Genomic DNA, 27,866 nt, shown 5'->3' on the forward strand with positions numbered 1-27,866 from the left:
TTATTGGGATAATCATTTCATGATGTATATAAGTCAAATCATTATGCTACGTACCTTAAACTTATATAGCCCTATGTGTCAATTATGTCTCAGTAAAACTGGAAGTAAAAATAATCTTGGTAAGATATTACTAGCAATATCTCTTAAGGTCTACTTGGAATTTCTGAATTATAACAAACTCTCAAGTTCAAATTACAAATATATAATTTTAGAACTTCTACCAATATTTATATTTCATTGATAGCCTTACATTAAGTATTCTATCTTTCTAATTAGTTCAGAATATTGATGGTGGGATAATATATTTAGCCTTTAGCTTTTACCGTATCAGTTTACTATATAATTGTCTTATCAAATCTTTGTTATTCAAGAAAAAATCAATCTGACTGGTTCCTTAGTATTATTGAAATAAATATAATTTGATGGGAAACTTTTGAGTAGCAAATCCTGTGTAGAAAAGTGCAGTTCTTGCCTGTGTTCTAACTAAAATTGGTAAAGTTATAAATGTATTGTAAGTTCCAGATCAGTACAGATGAGGCTTTATGACTATGTCTAAGTTTACAACAGCTAATTAAAAGTGAAAGGTGCAATAAACCTTTTTTTTTTTTTTATCACATTTCTAACACAATATTTTAAAATTGAATTTTAGGGTATATCAATTATTGCTATGATAATTCAGCACAAATAAAATACTACAAATCTGTAAAGAACGACCATTTATTCTCACAGATCTATGAATTGGCTCAGCTGGGGCTCAGCTGATCTAGGCTGGGGTGGCTGGGGCAGCTGTGATTCTCATTACAGATCTGTGCTAGCTCTATTCCGCATTTCCCATCCTCCTTGAAGCAGCAAACTAATCAGGGGGGGTTCTTCTTATGCTTCAAGGAGTAGCAGAGGCACAAGGGCAAGATAAAATATGCAGGCAAAGCTTCTGGAAGCCTTATACTTGGAAAACACACTGTCACTTCTGCCCTGTTCTGTAGGCCAAAGCAAGTCACAAGACTCAGCCCAAAGTGAAGGGACTAGGAACTGAATCCCACCAAAATGAGGCCAAGCCGAAGTCGTAAATGCAGCAAGGTGCTAGGGGCCAAATCTACAACATCCTTGTGTGGTCATTGGAAACTGGTTTTTGGTTTTTAATTTTTCAAGTTTTAATCTAATTTCTGAGATATCCTTTCCTATTTTTTATTCTATTTTCAGAGAGATTTACATAATATTTTTAAAATATTTCTATTAAACAATTGAAATAGAACTGTTTAATAGAAGATATTTCGAATGTCTTCTATTAAAATCTCTTAAATTAAATACAGATTTTCTATATGAAGATTCTCAATGATGCTTGTCAGAGGACCTCAGAATGAGTGGCCCAGCAGACCACAAGGTATAGTCTCTTGCCTTAAAGCAGAATACAGTATTCAAGGCAGATGACTATCTTACTTTTAAAAATTAGGCCATCTTATTGTCATCACCATTATTATTGTTCTGGATTTAGAATTCAGTAGCATGAAACTTGTGATTTTCTTTGAAAATGCAGCAATTTTTGTCTCTGCAAGTATGTATTCAAAATTTACACACATGGTTTTTCTTTTATCTGCAAATTTTTCACTTTATTTTTTCCCAAAAATTACATTGAAAACAAAATTATAACATGATCTGATTTGCCAGCATACAAGTAAATCTAAATATTGAGAAAATGCTAAATGATAAGCAAACACAAATCACACTGGTTCTTTCTTATTTGTGCTTAAAGTCCATTTAAAATTCCAAGTTCAATTCACCATCTTATTATGATGACATTATAAACAATCTAACTGCCATGAAATTGGGAGAGCTACCTACCTTGACTATTTTTTTTTTTCTTTTTATGACCACACCTGCAGCACATGGAAGTTCCTTGCCCATAGGTTGAATCAGAGCTTCAGCTGTGAGCCAACACCACAGCGACGGCAACACCCGATCCAAGCTGCATCTGCAACCTTTGCTGCAGCTTGTGGCAACACCAGATCCTTAACCCTCTGAGCCAGGCCAGGATTAAACCTGTATCCTCACAGAGACATTGTCAGACTCTATCCCACTGAGCCACAATGAGAACTGTTACCTTGACTATTTTAATAACTGGATTATAATAGCCCTACCAAAATAATTATTCTAGCATTCATTAAAGAGAGAAAGTCTTAGGCCAAATACTAATACAATCAAGGGGTAATCAGCATGACATGAGAGATAAATATATTTGTCTCTTTTTTTTTATCTAGGTAGATTTATAGCAGTAATAAAAATAATAATTACTGCCCTAGCTAATCCAAGATTGAAAATGTTTAACATCAGGCTTGGGCATAGCAATTTTTCAGAAAAATTGGGGTCAAGTGGTAAGCCAGATTACTACATTACATCTAATTGAGAGAAGTAGACTGTTTAGATATGTGGACAGTGACTACATTTCCTCCTATTCAAGTGAAACAAAAGTATGACCACCCTTTAGAAAAATGGAAACTCTATAAATCTTATCCAAAGTATGACTAACTCTTAGAAAACCTAATAGAATAATAAAATATGATATTATATACTATAGTATATACTTGGGATATTTACATTTTATAGTATACTAGTAGAATGTTTAAACAGCATATTAGAACATTGTATATTTTAACAAATAATTTAAAAATTCTATTTTAATTATAATGAAATGGTAAAGAATAAAAATAGTAGTAGTCCTTGAATATCACCCTGAACTTATAAGGAGATATAAAACTTCAGTATTTTTCTTAATGTAAACATTTGGGAGGAGTCCTTTATAAAAGCCCTTTGTTTTGTAACCAAGCCATCTGGCTTTGTCAGAGCTCCATTATTTAACAAAGGAAACTCTCCTTTCCTTTTGGCCCTTTCCCTAATAAATAAACTATTTACCAGCAGTTGCTTTTACCTAGGGAAAATTTATCTCTACAACTACACTTTGAGGCAATGATACTTTATCATGAAACAGTTCACTGTTCAAAAAGTATATATAAGTTCATATTGACCATAGAGAACTTTACTTTATGATTATATATATATATATATATATATTTTTTTTTTTAACTAATTCTCAGGAAAACTTGTGACTGTAACATCAGTTTTTGTACATACTAGATGATGGGCTTAAGTCTGCTTTGCTGGCTTTGCTGTCAACCAGTTTACCTTACTTGAGAGGCAATGTGAATGTGTTTTTTAAAGCTGATTTGGGGGACTCTAGTTATGGGACAGACCACAATCTTTTTAGAGGGCCAAACAAATAATCTCTCTGTCAGCTTCTTCTTTTCTCTGTGTGCAACTACTTCATCTTCACTTCTCTCCAAGTTTTACTCAAGCTCATTACCAGGGCTTGCTACTCAAAGGGAGCTGTAGCATCACCATCAGCATCAGCTGGGAACTTTTTATAAATCAGAATCTAAGGCCCAATCCCAGATTTACTGAATCAAAATCTGAATTTTAATGAGATCTCCAGATCTCCAGATTATTCATGAGCACATTAAACTTTGAAAAGCAGCAATCCAGGGGAAACTTGAAAATGTGTATTTTCCGAAGGTGTTTTAGAATGCAGAAGTTATGTCAGGGAATAAACCGAAAAAACAAAACAAAACAAAAAAAAACCATCCCTCCCCCAAACAAAACTCAGACCCTTTCCTATGAATGAAGAAAAATTTCCACAAGTACATGCATAAAAGAGCCTGTTCATCATCATGGGAAGAGCAGTAGAAACCAGCCTGGATGACTTACAGGGAATCCCAACTCTGAAAAGGAAGTAACATGCTATTAAAGAAATATTTGTAAGCAAATTAAAGGAAGCATCGTTTAAGGGGGAACCCTACGAGCTAAACTGGCCAAGCTGCTTGCAGGGAACTGGCAGTTCTTTCCATTTCTATAAACTGAAGTCTTCTTGGAATGTGAAATTACAAACTGGGCAGCAGCCAAATGGCTTCTTTTTTTTTTTTTTTGGTCTTTTTAGGGCCACACCCATGGCATATGGAAGTTCCCAGGCTAGGGGTCTAATCTGAGCTGCAGCTACCAGACGACACCACAGCCCACTCCAGATCATTAACCCACTGAGGTGGGCCAGGGATCACACTCTTGTCCTCATGGTCAGGTTCCTTACCACTGAGCCACAAGGGGAAGTCCCTAGATGGGTTTTTTTGGTGGTTGCGGTGTTGGTGGTGGATTTTTTCTTTCTTTTTTTTGTTTGTTTTTTGTTCCTGTTTAGCTACAAAAAGAATTGAGCTGTATTAAATTCTCTCATTGGCCACACCCAAGAAGTATTAGCTGTGGCAAGAGCTGAGCCAGCACTGGCCTATTAACTTTATGGAAGACAGTGCAGTTTCTGAGGGATAGCTTCAAAGTAGCTGAACCTCAACCTGTGCTAGAAATGTGTCATGCTTGGCTGACTTTATAACGATTTTAAGACTGGAAAGATTTGCCTTTTCAATTCAGAATATTTCTTCAACTCTAAAAATCATAAAATCATGGAAATCTTCAAATGCATCCCTAATTCATCATGTAGCATAGAGTCTGCCTGCATCTGATCTGTCTCATCATTCCCACAATTCTTCCAGGAAAAGTATTTTACGATCTTCTTTTTGCCATTTCCCCCTGTTTGAATATATTTAGGAGACATACACTTCTTTTTGTGTGTGCCCACTCTGATAAAATTATCACTTAAGATAACTCCACTTAGGCTTTTTTTCAGGAAAAAAATTTTTAATAAAAATCACTCCATAAAGCATTTTTCATCTTTTATGTGGCTCCTTAATCATCTTTAGAATATAAAATACCAACAACTCTGGCTCTTTTTCAAATTTTTAATCATCACAAGACCTTCCTTTCCTCTTGTCTAAATAAAAAGTATATAAAAATTCGGTTGATTGCTGTTTTTTTCTACATGATAATGCAATTTCTAATGCTTTGATCATAGCCCTCCCTCCACCCCTTCCACCGCCTTCATGTCCCTTGCACATGGAGTAGCCCATGAAATTGATTGAATAAGCTAGATGCTCTGTGGAGATTTTCATCTTGTTTATATTACCTAACCCTAAATAATGTGTGCTATTCCTGTGACTGCCTCAGCAAAGTCATATCTAAGCTGAGGAGGAAGACCTCATTGCATCTAATGCTTCTTTTTACATATTCTATTGTCATAACTTCTCATTTTCCATACTGCTCTCTATTTTGGTAGTGATTTACTGCTATTATTTTTGGAGAAAATATGTATGTAAAAACTCTTTGCCTTTGCAAACATTTTCCTTTGATTATTTCTTTATTTACCAAGTCTCAATTAGAAAAAATATTAAATTTTGGTAGATCATTTAAGACAAACTTATAAAGAAATCGAGATCATGTTGTGTGATCCACTGAGTTTTTCCTCTCTCACAGCAAAATATCATAAACCTTCACCCTTCAAAGCCATCTAAAATATTCAGTTCTCTGGACTGGATGAGAGTAGAGAGAGAAAGAGAGAAGGAAGAGCAGAGGAGTGGGTGGGCCCCTACTGGCCATTGCCAATACTGGGAAATATAAATGCCATGACCTGTGATAGGTTTTTAGCATAACCATTATTGCAAAGCACAGACAGCATTACTATATTAGAAGTGAATGAAAAATTATGGGAAAAATTCGTATGAGGATCACAATACTATCACTGTAGAAAAATGTTAAGTTTTTATATGTGCAAAATGGAATACTACAATGTTGTTGCATAATACCACTTAATATCTTAGTAAAAATTATATACGTTGTATATATTTGCAGCACTCTTATATTGATATACATGTAAATGCTGATAATGTAGAGAGACACATACACTGCTATTGCAATTATAAATTGTATAATTGAAAAGCAGTGTAATAATATACAAACAAGCCATTAATATGATTGTATACTCCAATCTAGTTTTTCTGCTTTTGAAAACTTGCCATGAGCAAATTATCCTATAGAAGGAAAATAAATTTATATATGGTTTTCCTGGGATTTCCAAAGCAAAATAACTGACAATAGGAATGTGTAACATACTAAAAGATATACAAACTGATAAGAAATTTCCAACCAAATGAAGAAACTTATGAAATGTGGCCCCTATCTAGGAAGATATATGCTTAGCCTAGAGAGAAATTATTACTGTAATTGTTAATATTTTACATGTCCGGAGGTCTAGAATTGAGGGAAGAGATCATCATTGTGCTTTTGGTACATAAGAAGTAAGTCTTTGTTAAAGATAGGTACAATTTTATGAAATTTATAAAACATGAGAATAACGGCATTTGAAAGAAATTTTTCTGATGTTAGGGCCTAGGGCACAGATTATACAGGGGAAGAAAGGGTGTGCTCAGGAAAGTAGAGAATAAGGCTGGAGGAGGGCTCAGGGATTAGAGGGAAGAGAGAAGGATAGAGGGAACCCAGATATCAGCTTGGGGGAGAGCTTTGATCACTGAGGACTTTGAATTGACTCCATTTGTGGGAGGAAGGAAAGAAAAAAGGTGTCTTTCAGAGCAGGAAGGGTGACATGAGTGAATGATGAGTGAAAAAGAAGATTTTGGTCAGAAAGGAGAACTAGTCATTAGAACAGCCATACCCACAGCCTAGAAATGGCAGATAATTTCTCTGGTGATTAGGAACCTAAAACTCTCCTGACAGACTCTCTTGGCTCAAATCCTGACTCCCGTGTGATCTTGAGAAAATTCTTCAACTTTGGGCATCAGTTTTCTCATCTGAAAAATGAAGATGTTAACAGAACCTACATCATAGAATTATTGTGTAGATTAAATAAATGCCCAGAAGGTAATAAATGTTCGACAAATGGAAATGTTATTATTTGTATTGTAGATCAGAATTCTCACACTGTTATAATGCATGAAGGATTCCAAATAGTTTCCTTCTCAGTAAAAGAAATGTGTTATCCTTGCCACCTGCCTCCCTGGGAAATGGTGTTTATCCTTGCAGCTTTCCAAATGAGTCCTTGTTTCACTGTCCCAGTTAGCTGAGCCAGCAGTTGGCTAGAACTGATGTGCCATTCAACTAGAGAGGCAGGTCCTGCCTCCTGCCCTTCTCTCCCCTTGTGTTACTGGCAGGTACTCATGACAAACTACTCAGAGGCAGGGGGAGAGAAGAGTGCTCCAAGGATGACCTGTAGCTCCTATCTCTTCCTGATCCATTTATGTCTGGGAGAAATATTTGCCCTTGGTTACGTGCTGTTTCCCATTCTGAGTCATGGCTTTTCCTTTCTCTCGTCATTCTCCACTCCTACCTTTTCCTATAATGACAAAACGACTTCTCCAGCTGTTCAGCCAAGCTGAATGACCTAACACTTCTGCGTGCAGGCAGATAGGTGTCTGTCCTATTTTTGGATAATTGTTAACGTGGTGTCCTGATGTCTCTGACTGCTGCATGGTCATTTTTCTTTACCACAAATACACTGCAACAGTCAACACACAGCGAGGTAAAGTGGAAGAGAGACAGATGACCAAAAGTTGTAGTACAGTTTTCATTTTAACTTTTCTCTTCTGCCATTATCTTTAGGGCACAGGGTTCTAGGGGTGCCCTCAAGCCCCTTTTCATTCCATGAGACATGAGGAACTTTCCTTTATGGTCTTAGCTGACTTCAACTCCTTCTATCCTGTTTGGTTTTCATTGTTCCCCTTCACTAGGAGTTTGAGCAGAGGTGTCCAAAAGCAAAACTGTGAAGGATCAAGATTGTATTATTGGAGCCTCTCATTTTTCCTTTTCTGACTTGAATTTCTCTTTGGTGGCATGTCTTTTAATCAGTGTAGGATGCTCTTACACGGTGCTTGGCTCGAGGCTCTCATTTTCAGGTCCTTTACATGGTTTTCAATATCCCCTTCTCAGATAATCCATTTACATTGAAGTAATTGATGCCTGCTAATAGATTGAAATGTTACCCCCCACCCCTGCGCTGACAGGTATGCTTTTACTTAGACAGGCATCAAGGTGTAAGGTTCCAGTGGTGGCAGTTCAGATATAGTCCAAAGAAGGAAGCTGAGGAGTGGGTACAAAAATGATTTAAAAATACAACATGGTACCTTCTTTTGCTCATTTGGCTACTTTGGGGTGAACAATGGAAAAGAAATTGGGATGATTATATATGGAAGCCCAAATTATTTTTATTCCTAAAAAATGTAACCTAAGTATCTGGTATATCCTTATCCTTTGTTACATCCTCTTTCAATACTTTCTCTGTCCTTCCTACACATGTATATAGCTGGAAGGAAGGAAATATACCAAATCCTGATTTATGATAAATTGTATTAGTGGTGGTAATTTTTCATTGCAGCACTGCCTACCATTTTTTTAAATCTTAAAGTAATATGTAGCCTTGTAAATATCCTGTGTGCTTTTATTATCTTAAGTAAACATTCAAAAATGACAAAGTTGCAAGCTAAAGAAACTGAGCCATTATTTATATAATTTCTCCCCTATGCTATTTGTCCTGGATTCGTATGGGACAGTGTTTTCTAAAATATAAAACTGTTAAAAACAATGTTTTAGTGCTGTAACTTTCAAAATGGGAAATAAGAGAGTAAAAGACATAGCAACACTCTAAAATGCCAGAGAGAATGTTTCTAAACCACTTTCTAAGTACTAGCATTTATTATCCCCCAAAATGTGAAAATAAATTTCAGATAAAAAATTGAGAGTAAAGACAGGCATTACTCCCAAAGGATGAAATACACCTCATGTAATTTATATACATTTTAGTTTTTCCAACCTAATAATTCATGAGTGAGGAAATGATAGGAAAATCTTATGATAATCAACACTTTTCAAACCCCCTTTACAAATTAAGAAAATTATGGCATCAAAATATGATTCCCGTTTCAGTTCTATAACCATCTCAAATTTTCTTCACTTATTTATTTATGTAGTCATTCATTCAGAAAATACTGATTGACCTCACTCAGAGCTGGGCACCATTTCAGAATCCCAGGAAAACTAACCAGCAGTCCAAGAGGGTTAGTCAACAGGGTTAGTTTTACCAGGTGGTAAGTGATAATAGAGGTGTGTGTAAGATTTTATATAAAGACATAGAAGAGGCACTTTAATGTGGAGGAGTTTTGGAAACAGAAGGGGTTAGAAAGGCCATGAGAGGAAGAGTGATGCTGCCATGGGTCAGGAGAGGGCTGGGTGCTTAAGTGAGGGCTGCAGAAAGGAGTTGCTGAAGACAGCAATGGATTGATAGTGAAGGCCTTAAGAACATTGCTCAAGAGCTTGAATTTTATTCTAAGGGGAATCACATATAATTGATAGTTTAATCAGGGGAATGACATAGACGTCTCGATGAAATCTTTTTTTTTTTTTTTTTTAAGGGGAAGATGGACTGGAAAAGATCATTTTGAAGCTGAGAGTGAGGCTACTTAGGAGGCTATGGAAACTAGGCAGGCAAAGATGAAGATGGCAATGATTATGGTGGTTTAGCAGTGATTTTGGTAGAAAAAAATCTCAAATAAAATAAATAATTAAATACTAATTAATTTAAAATCTAGAGTAACATATTATTTGGGGGGGAAATTGTCACAATAAAAAAGAATTGTTATAAATCTAGGAATCTCTGTCATGAAGAATCAAAACCACACAGTTTCATAATCAACTGAGGTGTGAAAAGTAAATGTATTAATTCCTATATTTATAGGACATCAGCTCTTTAATTGATAGACAAGTCATAATTTTAAAAAATTCCTGGACTGAACATTAAGCTTGGTTTGTATGTACACAGCCAAGTTTTCATTTCTGTAGAGGTCACCAAAAACAATTAGATGGGAAGCTCCTGAGAGATCCTTTAGTACAGTCCTGTCATTAAAGATAAGAGAACTGAGACCTTGAGATTAAACCAGTTATAGGAGTGATACACCTCAGTAATGGGAGTGCTGAGACTGGAATCCAGGTGCCTGATTTGGAGGGCAGGACTCTTTTCACTAAATTCCAGTAGCTTCCCAAGAAAGGCATTTAAATAAATTCATGGGATATAGATAGCTGTTGAAAAGAGGGATTTTTAAGCTCTTCAAAACTTTAAAGAGCATTTTAAAAAGCCAAACACATGTTTTATTATCAGAGATTGGCCATTTTTCCAGATTAACTCATAACAAGAAAAATCTGTGCCAATATCAGCAACTACTCTTCACATACTAACTTTCCAAAAATAATTTTGGACTCTGGTCTGGCTTCATGGTACTGGTATCCAAGTACATGTGATTTGTATTGTTTTACTTTTTACTTTTTTATTAAAAAAATTGAAAACAGAAATATGAGTTTATTTAGAATTAGCAAGCAACTTTACTTCATAAAGAATATGAAGTATGGTGGATTTCTGAACAAGCTGTTCTATCCTATTCATCAAGTGATAGATAAGTTTATAGGATATCTCTTTAAGTGCTGGGAAAACAAAAAAATTAAATTACCAATCTCAATTTTTCACAAATACATTTCCGAATAAGCAATATCTCATGTATTTTAATCCATTATCAGTCTTTAACAAGGAAAATTTAGTAGTGAAAAGGTTCTTTACTGATTAGTTTGATATGTAATAAAATCAATAAACATATTTTGAGTTTTTAGAAAGTTTATTATGGATACTGGGAAAGTCCCATCATCACCAACCTCTTTCCCACCCACCCACAAATATAAGAACCAACATATTTGCATATAAAATCTGGATCCACTTGGTACAAAATTTCAGTCTCTGAAATGAAATAGTTAATAACAAATCCCAATAAAAATGTATTTTGAAAATGATCAATTTTATTCAGAAATCAGGAAATCATACATTCCACTTGTTAAAAGTCAGTAGGTTTTGTTATATGACTATGTGTATATATTTTGGCTTTAAAACTTGCCAATAACTATTTGAAAATATAGAAGCTCATGATTTATTTAAATAGATATTTTATTAATCAAATACTTTTGCCCAATCAACATATCTAAATATTTTTTAAAAACAGCTTAAATACAAAGTATAACTATAAAGTTGTGAGACTGATTGACCTTTTAAAAAAACAGAATAACATCTATATAGTCAAATTAGTAGTAATGCTTCAAGTTAATGATCCTGAGAGTGTTTTCTAAGGATGTTACAATGGCCTAAGGCAGTTTTGTAAAGTCTTTTTTTTTGTAGCTACCTTTGAGAGTGTATGAGTTTTATGATTTAATCATTCATTTGCTCTGGTCCTCAATAGTATTCCAGTTCAATCATCCTTAATATTTACCAGTCTTGGAAATTTGGGAATAATAAAATTAATCTTCATTGAATAAGGAGCTGTCACCTATGAAGCTATTCAAAGGAACATTAATCCGAGTTCTTATAGTAATTCCGAAATTTGAGCATTTACACACTTTTAAGATGTGTAAATTATAGTAACCACCTACATCACAGAGATCTTTTGTACATGCCTATCATTTTAGAATAGGGTTTTAAAACAAAAGTGACTCATAAATGTGAATTAAGACTCTATAATTCAAAAATGATAAGAATAATTTTATGCAGTGTAACAAAATTCATATCCAATAAGATCTTGTAGTTTGTAGCAGTTAGTTTTTAATTTATATATATGTAGCTCAGTAGCATGGACCCAAGAAGCTGACAACTTGTCTGAAAGCCTCTATGTGAATCACTATCATTGAAATCATACTTAAGTGTCAGAAATAGCCTTTATTGTAAAATGTTATTGAATAGCACCAATATTACTTGAAGGTAGTGAAAAATCAATAGGAGTGCAGAATACAGGTTTAATTTCTAACTACAAGACAGAAAGCATCTCCTAGATGAAATACCAATTAAGATTACATCCAGATAAACATTAGTCATAAAACATTTCAGGATTTTGCTTGGAAAAGTTAGAAAAGCCTTATATAGCTCTCTTTTACATTCTATTACCAAAGAAGATGCATATGCTTATGTAATCAAGACAGTGCAATCTCATCAATGAAGTTCCTTGTGGAATATACATTTACTTCTATATATTAGCTCAACAAAATAACAAATATAATAAAAGTGCTTTAAAGCAATCTGATTAGAGCAACATTTACAATAAGTACAAAATATACAGTAAGTTGAAACATCTTGTTAAATATGCCTATAGATTAACAATACCTGACTTAAAGGAACATATTTTCATGAATCTGTTTTTCACATTATTATATTTGATAGACCCTATCATCACTGTATGCTTTTGTTAGTGTAATTTCTAGGATCTTTGTATTATCTTATCTCTAAGTATCCCCGTGACTTCACCTGCACAGGCAATTTTAAAAGTATTACCTCCAGAGTAAAAAAATAAGAAATTCCATATTTTCATGAGCAGTTGTGTACAAAACTCTTGCAGTGTTTGAGAGAACTGTCCCTTGATCATTATAGATTTATCATTAGAAAATGTATACCTTTGTACTAAAGCAAAGACTATCTGCCTTTAAAATTATGTGTTGCCAACCTACTGTATTATTATGGTTATAAAGTTAGATATGAAATCCTTGGCTTTTAATTAGAAAAGTATTATTTGAAAAGATCTGCCAATAAATATTTCTACATGTGGTTTTCCATGTTAATAGCTTTCTGAATTTGAACAGTTGGGTAATGAACAGAACAGTAAAGCCTTCATGTTATAACAACAAAGAAGTATTACAGTATCCAAATCTTCAGACCTGGGGTCCAAGTATTCAGTCATGGCTCAGTTGCAGGCTAACAGAAGAGAAGCTGCGTCCTGCGCTTGTACACAAGGGGGCAATGACAACGTCTGTCACACTCTTCCATATTGTCTGCACTGAAGGCAGGACCATTAGGCAGGTCTTTACAAAAGGAATTATAATCCTAGAATGGACGAAGAGAAATGTGTAAGGATTGTCAGTGTTACCAAATAAAGCCACTGACTCTTGCCCAGGCACGGAAAGGTATAACAATAGCCCAATTCACCTAAACTGGGTTGAGCATTTGAAACAAATTAACAGTGACCCACATAGTGATAAAATGCACAGAAAATATGTGGCTTAAAAAAAGAAACAAGCACGTACATGATAAATACCAATAGTCTTTCTACTGGTAGTAGGTAATCTTAAAATAGTAATGCAAAAAAACAAAAACAAAAACAAAAAAACTGCACCCCAAATCATAATTGATTTCTGCCCCTAAACATTAACCTGCCTGTCTTCCTATTTCTCTGAGGTTCAACTTCCTGGTAGCTTTTCCTGTTTTGTTATTCCACCCCCATCCCCACCCCCTACCAGGCTGGGTTGGATACTTCTTTTGTGTGTGTGTGCTTCTAAAGTACTGAAACAAATTTCTTAATCCTCAAATGTACCAAAAGATATCATAAATAGATATTTATATTTCTGTCTTTCCTATTAAAATGTAAGCTTTTAAAGTGAGGACATCCTTGACCCTTAGTAAATATTTCAGCTGAGTGAATTTAGTATTGTCTTGTACTTTATATTATTAATTTTTCATAGTAATTACACACACTGAAAAGGGTTGTGTGGTATAGCTAAAAGAGCTCTGCAATTATGTCAGAAGTCTTAGACAAGAAAAACTAGAATATCTAGAATTTATTTTTCCTGTATGCCTTTTCCTAAGGTAACTACATATTTTCATATTCCTCAGGCTGGTTAATTTTTTCTCTAATCCTCTGAATAATGTTCTTTGTCACAGTAGTGCTTTTTAGGCACAGACATATTTGTAAACTCTCAGGCATTGCTGGAGGACTTCAATAGAATTTTTATTATCACTTGGGTGGGCACAAAGAAGTAAGGTTAATTTTCTTAGTTTGTTATTAAAATGTGACTTGGATAAAAGGCTGTTGTATTTAGCCCAAAGCAAAGAGAAGATTAGGCATTTGTCTGATTGAGATATTTTTAGAATATGGAATTATTCATATTGACGGTCTACACAGATTATATTTATATTGTGTTTTGTTTCAAGACTTGAAGCCATTTTTTAAAAAATTAATTAATAGGTGTTTCAGAGCTAAATAGTTGAACACAAACCTGAATGATGGCAACTTTTGACTACTTATCCCATTATGTTTCTCCTTTGATGTTGGCCTTGGGCAATATACTATGAATTAAAGTAAGAACAGGAAATCTTACAGACCAGCTATCAGGAATAACACTATGCATCCCTGACATGTCCATGTTGTACTACCACTATAATGAATAATAAATAGTACTATTTTGAAGACAGAATATATAATGAAAACAATTATGACAAAATAATCTCAAATTGACATACTATAAGACTTAAGTTAGACTGGAAAGCTCTCTATCTACTTTACTCAGAATATAATGCACTTTCCATTCTTCCTTAGGCTAAGAAATTTTCTATCCCCATAACTCCTTAGATTTCAATATCCTAAGAGGGAATTAAAATTAAGCACAAGACAAAAGTAGATTTTCCAGTTCAACAAAGTGCAGTTGCCCACATTTGGGACTCAGTTCATTGGATGTGGTGGACTCGTCTTAATTTTATTTTTTCAAGTTGTTCTCTCACTTTGTTTACATGGATGATACTGGTGCCCTGGCGTGGAGTCTAACCAGTTGTTGGCCAATTCATTCTTCCTTCCTTCCTGGCCATACCTGTGGCATATGGAAGTTCCCCAGCTAGGGGTCTAATCAGAGCCTCAGCTGCTGGCCTACGCCACAGCCATGGCAACACCAGATCCTTAACCCACTGAGCAAGGACAGGGATCAAACCCGCATCCTCATGGATACTAGTTGGGTTCTTAATCCTCTGAGCCAGAGTGGGAGCTCCCTGTTCTGACTTTGGATCAAAGGATCCAATGATCTTTTGAACAATCTTAAGTTGTGTTCTCAACATCTCAAACAGTTTCTTTTCTGAAACTCCTGGCAATTTGGAGTGACCTAAAACTTGTCGAGGCTCAGTGTGACCAACCAAATATTCCTTTTTTTTTTTTAGGGCCTCACTTGTGGCATATGGAGGTTCCAGGCTAGGAGTCAAATGGGAACTACAGCTGCCGGCCTATGCCACAGCCACAGCAACATGGGATCCGAGCCGCATCTGCAACCTACACCACAACTCATGGCAATGCCTAATCCTTAACCCACTGAGCGAGGCCGGAGATTGAACCCACAAATGGTTCCTAGTTGGATTTGTTTCTGCTGCACCACGATGGGAACTCCATATTTCTTAAATAAATCTTATAATTACAAAGATTATATACTCACCCATTGGATAATAAGTCCATTAGAACTGAGGCTTTTGTTAAGCTTTGTATTAACTATGGTGTCATGCAGATTGCCTTGTTATAGCAATTTGCTGAATTAAAAATGTCTTCTGGGAAATGAGATTGTTATTACTGCATTTTCATTAGCTGGGCCATCCATTTGCATTGTATCCCAGCAAAAATAGAAGGTAGAGGGGCTCGATCCACATTTCTTTGGTATGAGCCACTTATTGCCAAATGGCAGATACCTCAGTCTGACTATGGTATGGACTCAAATTAATTCACTGGTCCCTAATAACCTGTACTTCTAGCCCGGGATCCAATATTATTAGACTGAGTTCTGAGTGTTTTCTTATTGCTATTATTTGTTTAAAGAATCAAAAATCAGATTCATTGTGACTATGCAGTATGGTTTAAAGATCTTATTATTGCATATTTTTATAGCCTTGATCACCAGCCTCTTGGTAAAAAATAACCCTCACCCCCTACCAAACAAAAAGGAGGGGAACGAAAGAAAGTAAAGAAAAAAAGTAAATAAAAGCAAAAACGCCAAGAAAACAATAACAACCCCCCCCCCCCCCACCAAACTCAAATGGGTTTGCTCTTCTATAAGGTCTCTCCTTCATCTGGTCTCATCCTATCAATGGAATATAATCCATTAATGAAAATCTGTTTTATCAAGGTATAAACTAACTTTTAAACATTTTTGTTTGAAAATACTTCCCTATTTGCAATCACAGCTGCCTGATGACAAATGTATGACAGTTAAATATTAATGTCTCACATGAATGTAATCTGAAAAACAAGATGACGTTAAATAATGCATTTTCTGTGGCTGAAAAAGAAATGGTTGATGATTCACCACTGGAAGCACTACAGAAAAAAACATCTCCTGTCCTCAGGAGAGCCAGGTGAAGCAAAGCATCATTTGGTTAATTGTAGTTTTAGTTCTATCTCTCCACCGTTTAGTAAATGAAAACCTTTTTGTTGTCAATTATTCCACAAGTGTTTTAGGAATGCCTGTCTTTGTTAACTATAAATATGGCACTCTATATTTCCAATTAGCTTCATAACCAGCATTTCAAAGTATACTATGCCTTCACTCAGTTTTTCACATTTTCAAAAGTGGGAAAATGGGCACTGAGGTTAGATGGCTAGTTTTATTTAATCAGGAATCCAAAATTTTGTGTGCTGACTTGGGAATCTTTTAAAAACATCTATGTGCTACTGTCAAAATATAAGCTAACTATACATCTGGCCTTTGTGGATCTGCTCATGTATAGAGGCAAAGATTTTCATTCCTCTAACAGTCTTTGGCAGTTTCAATATAGTTTAGTTGTTTACAGTTTTTAGTGTTCTAATTAAATTGATGTTTGTTGTTTATCCTTTACTTATTGAGTGAATTTTAATTTATTCTTTAAAAGCCTTTTTAGACTAATTTCTCTCTACAAAGCCTTCCCTGTGCTTCCCTCCTCCACAGATTTAACTGGGTTTCCCTCAGCATTCACCTCTGTACCCAGCCAGCTGCCCTAATGTGCTGTGAGTAAGCTGAGGCTGATCTTGCATCTTATTCATTCTGGCCCCAATGCCCAGCACAAACTAAGCACTCAATAAATTTTCTTGGTTGAACTATCTAGCTAGCCTACTAAAGAAATTTATTCAGATGGTAGAGGGAATGGAGAACAATTTTGTAACTTCTCACAATTAACACAGCACATATTAGGGTGTGGTGACGCATCTGGAGTTATAAATTTCTCCAGGACTGCATTAAAAGACAAGCTTGGCAATTGTCATACTGGGGGTGATCTGCATGTTAGTCCTTTCATTATCCTGCAGTTCGAGTTTTCATTCATTTGTGCTGGGAGGGCCTTTCACCTTACATCTCCTCTGATCTCATCCTTGCCATTTGTCAATAGCAAGATTGGAGCAGCCCCTCCATAACACTGCTTAACCAGGTCTGACATCCTGCTCCATTGATAGTGTCACTGGCATTCTGCTCAGAGATCACTTTTGTTTCACCCCCAAGCACAGAAGGTGACTGAATAAAAGGTAATGAAAGAAATAAGAGCCCTACCGAGGACTACAGGCACAAGTTAAAACAAGAGAGAGCAATGGATGGCCCAGGAAATATGGGCTCCAGCTCTCTACCTCCACAGTCAGCTTGGCCTTGCCACTTAAAGGAAAATAGCACCAGGGGACAAAGGGACATTCCTTCTACTGTTTAAACTTCTAATGCAACCTTAACCTGCAATTCTAAAGAAAGCGCATTGCCTTTCAAGGCCTTCCAATTCCTGCGACTACATTAGGAGATGATGCCTTTTGCCTGCAAGCAGGCCTGGGGCAGGTGGCAAAGAAGATTCCTACATTTCAGAAACCCCTTCCACCCCAGTGTGACTCTTCTCACCAGATGTGCAGACAGCTGAGTGTGGCAAAGAGAATTCCCGCAGCGAAGGCCAAGGGGATAGCCAGGAACACCGTTAGGAACTTGTAGATCACGTATTTGCTGATTTCAAAGAGGGCATGGCTGCATATCCACACTTTGTCAAAGGAGTGTGTAGACACCGGTTCTGCTATCACATCCTCGAATCCCACCTATGGAGACAAGACTCAGGGATCCTGAACTGTTACCCATCCTGCTGCCCCAGGAACCAGGAGAGCTCAGAGTGTGAGAAGAAAGAAAGAACGACTTGGCTGGGGTGCCCCACCTCTTCTAGGGTCACAGTGGGCGCACAGGAATTTGGCTAAAAATTCCTGGCTACGCAGGCGGCCCTGGAGCTGGTGGATCCGGGTCCTGGACCCTGGAGGGCTGACTTAGTGAAGAGGGTGGGAGTTGGGGTTGGGGCAGGGTAGAAGGGGACCCCCACTTCCAGGCCATGTCGGGACTTGAGCCAACCTCAGGACCAGGGTAGGGCCCACCCCGGGCTTCACCTTGAGATTCGAGTTCAGCCGGTGGGGATCTCGGTCGGTGCCCGGGTCCACGAACTTCTTGGGGTCGGCGTAATCGACGCCGCTGTGGCGGCTGTAGGAGTCGTCGTCCATGAAGAGCTGGACATCCGCCTTCTCAGTCTCCAGCCCCATCGCGGCGCTGGGTGCGCGGCGGCTGGTGCGGAGAGGCTCCCGGCCCGCGCGGCTTCCCCTTCCCGACGCGCCCGGCCCCGCCCCGCCTCGCCTAGCCCGGCGCGGCCGGGGCGGCGGCCGCTTCCCGCTGCCGGCCCCTGCTCCTGAGGCTGGCGCGACACGAGTCCCGCCCCGCGGCCGGGCCAAGGGGCGGGGGCCGAACACAGCCGGCTAGGTGGCTCCAGCCTCGCGCGCCCTCCCCGGGCCCTCCCCGGCCCTGTCCCAGTCCCGCCTCGGGCCCGGAGAGGGATGAGGGAGGATGTCCCAACCAGACAGATTCCCGGCCCTGCCCAGGTGGGTGAAGTGTGTCTAAGGGAAGAGGACCCACGTTCTGCGTACAGAGAGGCCGATAGGCTTCCTGAGTCACGCTACACGACACCCAGAACTGGATGCCTAAGAGCGGGCAGTTTGATGCAGGGATGATGGACATACTGTAGAAAAGCAGCACGGTGATTAAGAGCATGGCATATACAGCACGACGATCTGTCTTCACTTGCAGGCTCTACTTTTTCCTTTTGTGCTCTAGAACAAGGTACTGAACCTCTCGGAACAGGTAACCCCTTATAAAAATGGGAGCAGTGGTGCCTGCTTCATATAGCTGTTGCGTGAAAATTAAATGTTTATCCAAGTAAAACTCTTACGTGGTCTCTACACACAGTATACTTCCAAATAACACTGTTACTGCTGCACTGTTACTGCTGTGAGATAAGGAACCATATAACACACCTGATAGCCAGGCGACCCTGCAAGCACATCAGCTTTTCAGCTATCCCAGTGCCCAAAGAGTATGAGTCCACTGGAGGCACCATGTGGATATGGAATTGGGTATGTGAATATCCTGCCCCTAGGGTTTGCACCTTCAGATCATGAGGGGAGGTCTTATTTTTTTTTTTTCTCTTTCTAAATTATAACTTACTTTTTCCTTTAAATCAGATCCTGTTGAAAGATTTCAGGTATCTCTAAGATGCAATCAGATCTTCAGCTATCTTGTAGGAACTATGTAGACAACCCCCTATCATAAAACCCACTGCAGTAGATGAGCCAACTTGTGGACTGTTCACACAAAAACTTTCAGCAGGGAGGAGCTTGCGTGTTCATAAATGGTTTAAGGTCTGGTGGACTTATACATGGGGGAGGAAAAGGACTTAGTGAAAATTTGCTAAAAAGCAAAATAATGGGTCTTAGACCTGAGAGGGTGCAGCTTGCTCAGAGCCTATGATGTAGTAGGCATCCAGTAGGTATTGCTGAATACAATGCATTTGAAACTCACTGCACATATCAAACCCTCTTGTGTGAACTGGATTTGAAGGATTATTTCTGAAAGAAAAAGACTATTTTGGAAACAACAAAAATGCAAAAAAAAAAAAAAAAAGCAGGACTTGAATTGGCAAAATATTTTGGAGCCAAAAATCAATATTCTAAAACTTAAAAGTTTACCTACTGTTACTGCTGCTTATGGATCGCAGTGTTGTAACACTGTAGGGCTTTATATGGTTATCTCTCATGCTTACTGTGTCCCATTTCTCCCAGAGCTGGTTCTGCTTGCCCATTTCCTTATTTCTTAGTTTTCTTTCTCAATTTTATTTGTCTTCAGTTAAATCCAAAGCAATAGCTTAGACATTCTGCTTACTGCTTTTTCTATATTTCTCCACCTCCCCCATTTACAAAGCAGGCTTGACTTTGAGAGCTTGGATTTTTCTAGTTGTTGGCCACAACTGTTTATCAAAGAGAATAGAAGACACTAATCCTTCAGGAAATCCATAATATCAATTACCAGGAAATGGAAAGGAAGAGAGTGTTTACAGCTAAATAATATTTTATACAAATTTATTTTCTTCAGACTTAAAATTGCAGATTTCAAGATATTTCATTCAAAGAAGGTCGTTCTCATAGTACTAGAGTGGGCTTAAGCAGTGTTTGAACATGTTGGCATCAGGCCTTCTTTCCTTATCTTTCTTTGTCTGCTGGTCACATTTACACTTCCAGTGGGATTAGTAAGACATTTGCTATAGTTATCCCAAGTAATTGAATTTTTTTTTTCAGGCAGCAGGGATAGGAGGCCAAAAGGAAGGTGAAATCAACATAGTTTTTAATGGGATCGCTTATAGAGTCATTGTAAAGTGATAGGTAGCCATGAAAACAAGTGTCTCTAACTTAAATCTAGACTTACCTAGTTTTGTGGTATTTAGCATGGAGCACGGTTCGTTTGTTCATTCATTTACACGTTTTTATTGAGCACCTCCCCCATGGGTTGGGTCTGTTATTTTGATAAAATTCTTAGCCACTTCACCATTTTGTTACATAAGATTTTTGAGAGGATCTTTAAAAATGATTTTGCTTATCCTATTAGTAAATGCTTTGAAAATGTTAATTACTGTTCTCAAGGAGTTTAAACCAGAGTGATTAACACAGCAAATAATATTGTGTCTCCTCTAACTGGGAGATCTACCAGGAAAGAGAGAAAAGAGGATGTGGGTGGAGCTATTTAGACTGAGCACACTCGAGCATCTCTCAGATCACAGGATTACTCTCCAATGAGCTCTCTTTAATTTTTAAAGAATTGCCTGGTAACCTAGGGAGATAAAAATTTCATAATAAATCCCATACCAGTACAATTGTTTTCTATTATTATAGAAGACTTAACAAGAGGGCGATGATTACTAATATATTTGAAGAATGACAACTTGGTAATAGATTAGCATTTGTAAATAGGATAGTTTATAACTGTTTTGTTCTTCACCTTTCTCAACATAGTGTCTAAGAAAGAAGATTGTTTTTTTGGTTCCTTGAAAATTGTATGTGAATGCTTTCATGAGTAAGAATATCTATTTTCTCCTTCAGTTTTTTATTCTTTCCAAATCACAAATGTGTCTCCCCCCCCCCCCCCCCATATAGCTTACATACAGCTGTAGGCAGGGTCTGTTCAAATGACCTTTGAGCAAATTGATTATTAATGAAAATAATGACTTCCTGATTTCACCGTTATGGTTTAATAACATTTAAAGCATTTGGATTAGGGCAGGGTTTTTCAAACTTGACACTATTCACATGTTAGACCAGGTTATTATTTGTTGTGGGGACTGTCCTGTGCCTTGATGTTTAGCGGCATCTCTGGCCTCTAACCACTAGATGCCAATAGTACCCCCAGTGATGACAACCAGAAATATTTCCAGACATTGCCAAGTGCCCCCTGGGGGCCAAAATCACCTTCCCCTCCTTTCCTGGGCTGAGAACCATTGGTTAGGATATTGCTGAAATTGTTCTTCATGTGAATGGGAAAAATTAAGCTCTAGCTGTCCAAACCCAAGCTTAAATCTCAGAATTGTAATACCAATTTGTCAAAAACTCCGGAGACTTAAAAAAATTAAATATAAGGATATTTGTTTGCCCTGTAAAATTTTCAGAACTCATTAGCATTGATTAAATTGCAGATTTTTAGTACAATGCTGGTATTATTTGAGGGATGTACATATACCTCATTAAGAGACCAAAAAGAAGCAACTGCTATGCCCTGTCTACCTTGCAGCCTCTTTTACTTTCCTCACAAAGGCCAGAACCTTTTGAATAATTATAGCTGGAAAAATGAGAATTGGGGATTTCTTGATTCCAACTTAGGACTTCAAATTTTAGTGGTTTTTTGACAGTCTTCAGTAACTGAATAGCTTTTGACCTTAACTGAGAAGTCCATAGATTTAATAGTGGAAGAGCTAGGTGGTTGCTTACCAAGTCCTTTAAGCACTTGTTCCTATACTTGCTTGCTGTCAGCAAGGTAAAGCCTAAGAAATTTGGAAAGACCTGCAGTGTCTTGCAACACCCATTCTCTTTGTGGATAGTGGGCTTTGCATAAACTTCCTTGAATAACTTCCTGTCCTCTACCTCATCTCATCTGAGTATCTTTTCATCCTCACCACCATGCCTGATCTTCCCCCACTCCCTTCCATGCTTACCCTCCAATGATCCCTTCCCCAATGCATAAGACAGCCTCCTGCAGAACAGTTTAAAGGAATGATAAAAAGTCTGTTATTGAAGTTATTCAGTAATCAACTCTTGCGGGTTGGTGCCAGAGATTTGTATGGCATTTAATGAAAGCTTGTTCATTTTTTTTTCTTATCTATTCACTTATTTCCTCATCCACATTTTGGGTAAAATTAGCCTTACATCAGTGAACCAGGACATTTTTAGTTTAATATTAAAGCACAGTAGCTTGTTTGTAATTGGTGCCAGGTTAATCTTTTGACTATTTCAAATAGTACCGCCTCTGACACAAAAAAAACCTTTTCCTACACAAAAATTTCCAGAATTAACCTTTGTTTGGAAATACTTGTCTATTAGAAATAGATGAGGAAGAAGATACACTCCTGCAAAACCTATATTCATGATTAGAGCTGGTAGGAGCGGTCAGTCCATTCTCATTCAAAACAATGCATGACAATTAATTGTAGATTAATTTTATCCTGTTTTCCATAAGTAAAGGATGTTCCTGTTTAATCTTTTGATTATCCCATTGATTTCTGGAAGGAATACTGCATGTGTAAATAAGACCTCTCCCCAGGACTTTGATACTTTATCTTTCCAGAACATTAAATATGTACTAAGTATTGCTGAGCACTTAACTTTCAAGTTAAACTCTTATTAAATACCTCTATACTCAATGTATTTTTGCGAAGCTGCATATTTAAGTGTTTTTCAAATACCAGCTGAAATGTGACAATAAGACTACTAGTTACCAAAACAAAAGATTCTAGAGGTTCTTTTCTTAATTTGGGGTTTTGTTTTGGACAAAAAATAGTAGACCTAAATTTGAAGTCTTTGTTTTCTCTAGTAATTCTTGTTTTTATGAATGTTATTTTACTTTATTTAGAGTAAATGCCAGTTTTTAAAAATAGCACAGCTAATCTGCATTAGTCAAGAGGAAAGAGGATGGGAATTTTGTTTGTTTTGCTTATTAGTTTTTTTTTTCTTTTTACAAATTTTCATCTTATTGCATATTTCCAATAGAAGAAAAAGGACAAAAACATAGAATGCCTTCCACCTGGTTCTTGTAAATTACTGTTTTGGTGTCTATTAGGCGAAGTTTAATGCTTGAGAGAGTCATCTGGGAGTTAAGAGCAAAGGGAATCCAGTTGCACAGAGCAGATGGATGACTGGGAGCCGGCCAAGGGGCCAAGCAGAAGAATTTTTAGATTATATTCTCCTATCAATAAATATCTGGGAAGAATTTTGTTTCCAGAGAATTTACTGAAAGAATTTTTGTCTATTTCTGTCCCTTGGTTACATGAAACTGTAAGGCAGATTTCTACACTACATAAATACAGGACCTAAATTAGACAGTTTAGGTGTCTGTATCCATTCTTTCTGAGCCACCGAAGCCCAGTTAGGCCCTATCTACCAACTGCTTAGTAACTTCTAGGTTTTTTGTTTAGGATAGCAGAGGATTGGATCTAAAGGCAATATTAAAGTTACACTATCAAATACATTAAAAATAGGATTATTGCCTTTCATTGTGTTTCTGAATAGGGTAATTCTCTAGTTAAATAATTACTAAATGAATAAATGTATTATTTCAAAAACAACTTCATTAGATATTTGCATTTTCTTTTAAAAAAGGATAAGAATCCTTTGAAATATTCAGAACATTCTCATCATGATAACCTTAAGAAAAACAAATTTTTCATTCAAATATGCAGTTTCCTATAACATCTGTATTATGTCACCACCTTATTTTAGAAAATGATAGCAATTCTTTACCAGATGTGTAGACTATTTTCCCCTTAATAATAGTGAATAAATATAAAATCCTGCTTATCACTTATTATCAGCCTATATACCTTCACATAAATACACATTTTGCTAACAAGAGTGCTTTTTTTCCTTTTAAAAAATATTATGGTCATTGGAAGCTCTTGGATAAACAAGTCACTGAAAATAAACTTAGATAGTAAAACACTGTGGTCCTGAAAAACTGCACACTGCTTTATTTGGAAATAGTAGAATTTGCAGAATGTTGCTGTAAAGGGCATGCTACTCACATTTCTTGGTTCTGAAGACTCTTACTATGAAAGCAAAGTATTTTCTGAAGGAGTAGAGCACAAATAGCTAAATGTTTGGGCCAAAAAATAGAGTTATTATTTTACCATTTTGGAAAAGTCTATTCAGTTTCACCATGTATGTGTTGCACATCTTTTTCATTAAAAAATAGCATAATAGAAAAAACAAGAGGTACAAATGAATGACTGTAAGGCTTAAGTTTATTCATACTGTAGGATGCTGACTATCTATCAGAGCTGGACTGTCCTTTAGGAAAAGATTAAAATGCAGTTAAATTCCTTTTAGGTATAGGGAGATGTTTTGGGGTATTAAAACCTACTTTAGAAGCCCACACTCCTGCCATTAATCTTATTTTCCCCTATGTTTCTTTAGTGTTATCTGGTTGATTTTTTCCTGCCAGAGAAAGTGCTTCCATGATAAATATTTCCTCTTTTCTCCTGTTTCTTCTTCCTCTTCCTTTCTCTCTCTCTCTTTTTTTTTTTTTTTTTTTTTTTTTTTTTTTGCTTTCTTGTTCTCTTCCTTTCCAAAATGTTATTTTCCCCAGTCACAGTCTTACCCATTAACAGTATCTCAGGGTTGGGAAGAATTTTAGAGGTTCTAGCTTAGTGATCAACCATCAATGAATTTTCCTAAGTGTGCATACAGACTCTGTTGGAATATTTAGCAATGGAAATCATTGTAGAAAGCGTCTCAAATGTGGTTGTTAACAAAATTCTTATATATGCTGGGGTCATCTATCTACCTAAAACTCTTCCTTCCTTCCTTTTCTCTTTTTTCTTTCTTTATCTCTATCTCTCTATCATCTTCTGCCTCCTACAGGTAAAAAAAAGTGTGAAATGTCAACCTTGAAGTATTTGAAAATAACTCCTGTCCCTGTTGGATCCCTTTTCTAGTTAATCAGATTTATTTCCTTCATTTGTTCAAGTGTCACTGCTTCCAAGTACTTCTTATAATTTTATTATTCTCTGAACCTATTCTATATCTCAAAAATTGTATTTAAAGTACAACTCATGGTCTGGGGTCTGAGTACTGCATGGTAAAGCAAGAATACTATATTACCTTCTTCATATCAATCTCTAGATTGATTTTTTGGCTAGTCTATCCTAGTGCTGATTCAAATTAATCCCACTGGATATTAAAATCTCTAAGTATTTTGTACTCATTTATATTTTGGTTAGGTTATATACCACTTGTATGAAGTAATTAATGATTTGATTCTAAGAGGGTGATGATATTATTCTTATTAAATAGTGTCATGCTTTGTGTTGTTTTCTTAGTTTCAACACCATTTTCAGTGTGTTACTTTAAATCTGTAATTTTGCTTATGTCTTTATTGATAGTCACTGATAAAATGCTGAATAAGGTGGGGTTGAGAACTGAGTTATGAAGCATTCCAATTTAATAGCTATAAATACCATCCATATGCTGACGATTTCTAAATTTATAGCTCTAGCTGTACCAATTTCCAAGATTCAAATTCATATGTCCTGCTGACAACTTTAATATCTCAAACTTTATATATCCAAAAACTAGCTCTTGATGTCTATCCCCAAATATGACCCTCTGGTCATTCTTATTACACAGTTGGTCAAATTCAAAGCTTAAGAGTCAGCTTTGTTTTCTCTATTTCCCTCTTGCTTCCTTCACCATCAAGCCTGTCTGTTCTATCTTCAAAACCAATGCTTAAATTAGGAGTTTGGGATTGACATATACAAACATATATAAAATAGATAACCAACAAGGAACTAATGTATAGCATGGGGAACTATACTCAGTATTTTGTAATAACTTATAAGGGAAAATAATCTGAAAAATGTAGGTATATATGTGTGTATAACTGAATCACTTTGCTATATACCTGAAACTAATGCAACATTATAAATGAGCTATACTTCAACAAAGAAACAACAACAACAACAACAAAACAACACAGCAATGCTTTTGCTTTCTTCAATTTTCACTTTCCTTCCCTGGTCTAAGTTTATGTCTCACCTGAACCATCTCAATAAGCTCCATGTTTGACTCTGTATCCATTCTTGTCCCAGAAATTGCTTTCCCCATACAACAGCCAAAGGATCTTTTAATTTAGAATGACCATATAATCCAGCAATTCCATTTCAAGTTATTTATCTGAAGGAAACAAAATCAATAACTAGAAAAGATATCAGCACCCCAACGTTCACTGCAGCATTATTTACAATAGCCATGACATAGAAACAACCTAAGCACCCATCAACAGATGAATGGATAAAAAAGTGGCAAATATTATACATTGGAATGTTATTCAGCCATAAAAAGAAGAAAATCCTTCCATCAACAAAACATGGATGAACCTTGAGGACATTATGTTAAGTGAGATAAGTTTTGCAGAGAAAGGTAAGTACTGTGTGATCTCACTTACATGTGGTATCTAAAAAAAAGAAACAGAACTCATAGATACAGAGAACATATTGGTGGTTGCCAAAGGCTGAGGGTGGGGAGTGGATGAAATGGGTAAAGAGGGTCAAAAGGTACAAACTTGAAGTAATAAAATATATAAGTCCTGGAGATGTAATGTACAGCATGGTGACTATAGTCAATAATACTGTACCGTATATTTGAAAATTGCTAAGAAAGTAGATCTTAAAAGTTCTCAACACAAGAAAAAAATTTGTTACCATGTGTTGTGATGGATGTTAATTATACTTATTGTGAAAAAATGCACAATTTAATGAATATTCTTATTGAGGTATTTTATATACACAGCAAAGTATAATATCTACATAGTATAATATGTGGAGAGCAATATATCTATATCTGTCTATATATATGTGCGTCGAATCATAAATATACAGCTCAATGAGTTGTCACAGGAAAGCATACCCTATGACTTCCACTCAGCTCAAGAAATAGAGTATTATCAGACCTCAGAAGTCTGTTTCTTGATGTGTCTTAACCTCATTTCCTCTCTGAAGTAGATGAACTTTAAAATGATGCATTAGACTCACCTGCTTAAATTTTACATAAAGGAAATCATATGTAATACATTTTGAGTCCAGTTCATTTCATTAAATAAGACTGTAAAATAACATATCCATGTTACATAGAGGAGTAGTAATTTTTTTCATTTTCATTTATTTAAAAATTTTTTGTTTTAGTTGATTTACAATGTGCTGTCAATTTTTGCTGTATAGCAAAGTGACCCAGTATTATATATATATACATACACATTCTTTTTTTTCACATTATCCTCCATCATGTTCCATCACAAGTGACCAGATATAGTTCCTTGGGCTATACAGCAGAATTACATTGCTTATCCATTCCAAATGCAATACTTTGCATCTACTAACCACAAACTCCCAGTCCTTCCCACTCCCCCCGTTTCCTTATAAGGAAACCACAAGTCTGTTCTCCATGTCCATCAGTCTGTTTCTTTTCTGTAGATAGGTTCTTTTGTGCCATTTATTAGATTCCAGATGTAAGTGGTATCATATGGTATTTGGCTTTCTCCTTCTG

The 27,866-nt window shown here is 36.4% G+C and overlaps 2 protein-coding genes across 6 annotated transcripts in view; one reads left to right on the forward strand and one right to left on the reverse strand.

Moving 5' to 3' along the window:
- Positions 1–27,866, forward strand: part of TFEC (transcription factor EC) — a 631,163-nt gene that overhangs the window by 147,518 nt on the left and 455,779 nt on the right. Inside the window, exon 1 of one of the 4 annotated variants that reach the window (XM_085006041.1) lies at positions 18,397–18,852. The exons of the other annotated variants lie outside the window; for them this stretch is intronic. The gene's annotated coding sequence lies outside the window, so the exon portion shown is untranslated. Of the gene's footprint in view, positions 1–18,396; positions 18,853–27,866 lie in introns of those variants that run through there. 4 annotated transcript variants of the gene reach the window in all.
- CAV2 (caveolin 2) lies at positions 10,580–18,761 on the reverse strand. Of its 2 annotated transcripts, NM_001123091.1 has the most exons (3): positions 18,132–18,761; positions 17,608–17,795; positions 10,584–12,838 (listed from the first exon to the last, which is right to left on the reverse strand). In NM_001123091.1, exons 1-3 carry the CDS (start codon positions 18,279–18,281, stop codon positions 12,688–12,690), a joined length of 489 nt encoding a protein of 162 aa, NP_001116563.1. In that variant the 5' UTR covers positions 18,282–18,761; the 3' UTR covers positions 10,584–12,687. The 2 variants fall into 2 exon arrangements, with proteins under 2 accessions (XP_084860782.1, NP_001116563.1); XM_085004656.1 differs by lacking the exon at positions 17,608–17,795 and having other exon boundaries at positions 10,580–12,838; positions 18,132–18,374.

This window comes from Sus scrofa, chromosome 18 (assembly GCF_054392235.1).
Source record: "Sus scrofa isolate SSC_HxYL_T2T_F1_AM1 chromosome 18, Sscrofa_HxYL_maternal_Yorkshire_Landrace_v2.0, whole genome shotgun sequence".
NCBI lineage: Eukaryota > Metazoa > Chordata > Mammalia > Artiodactyla > Suidae > Sus > Sus scrofa.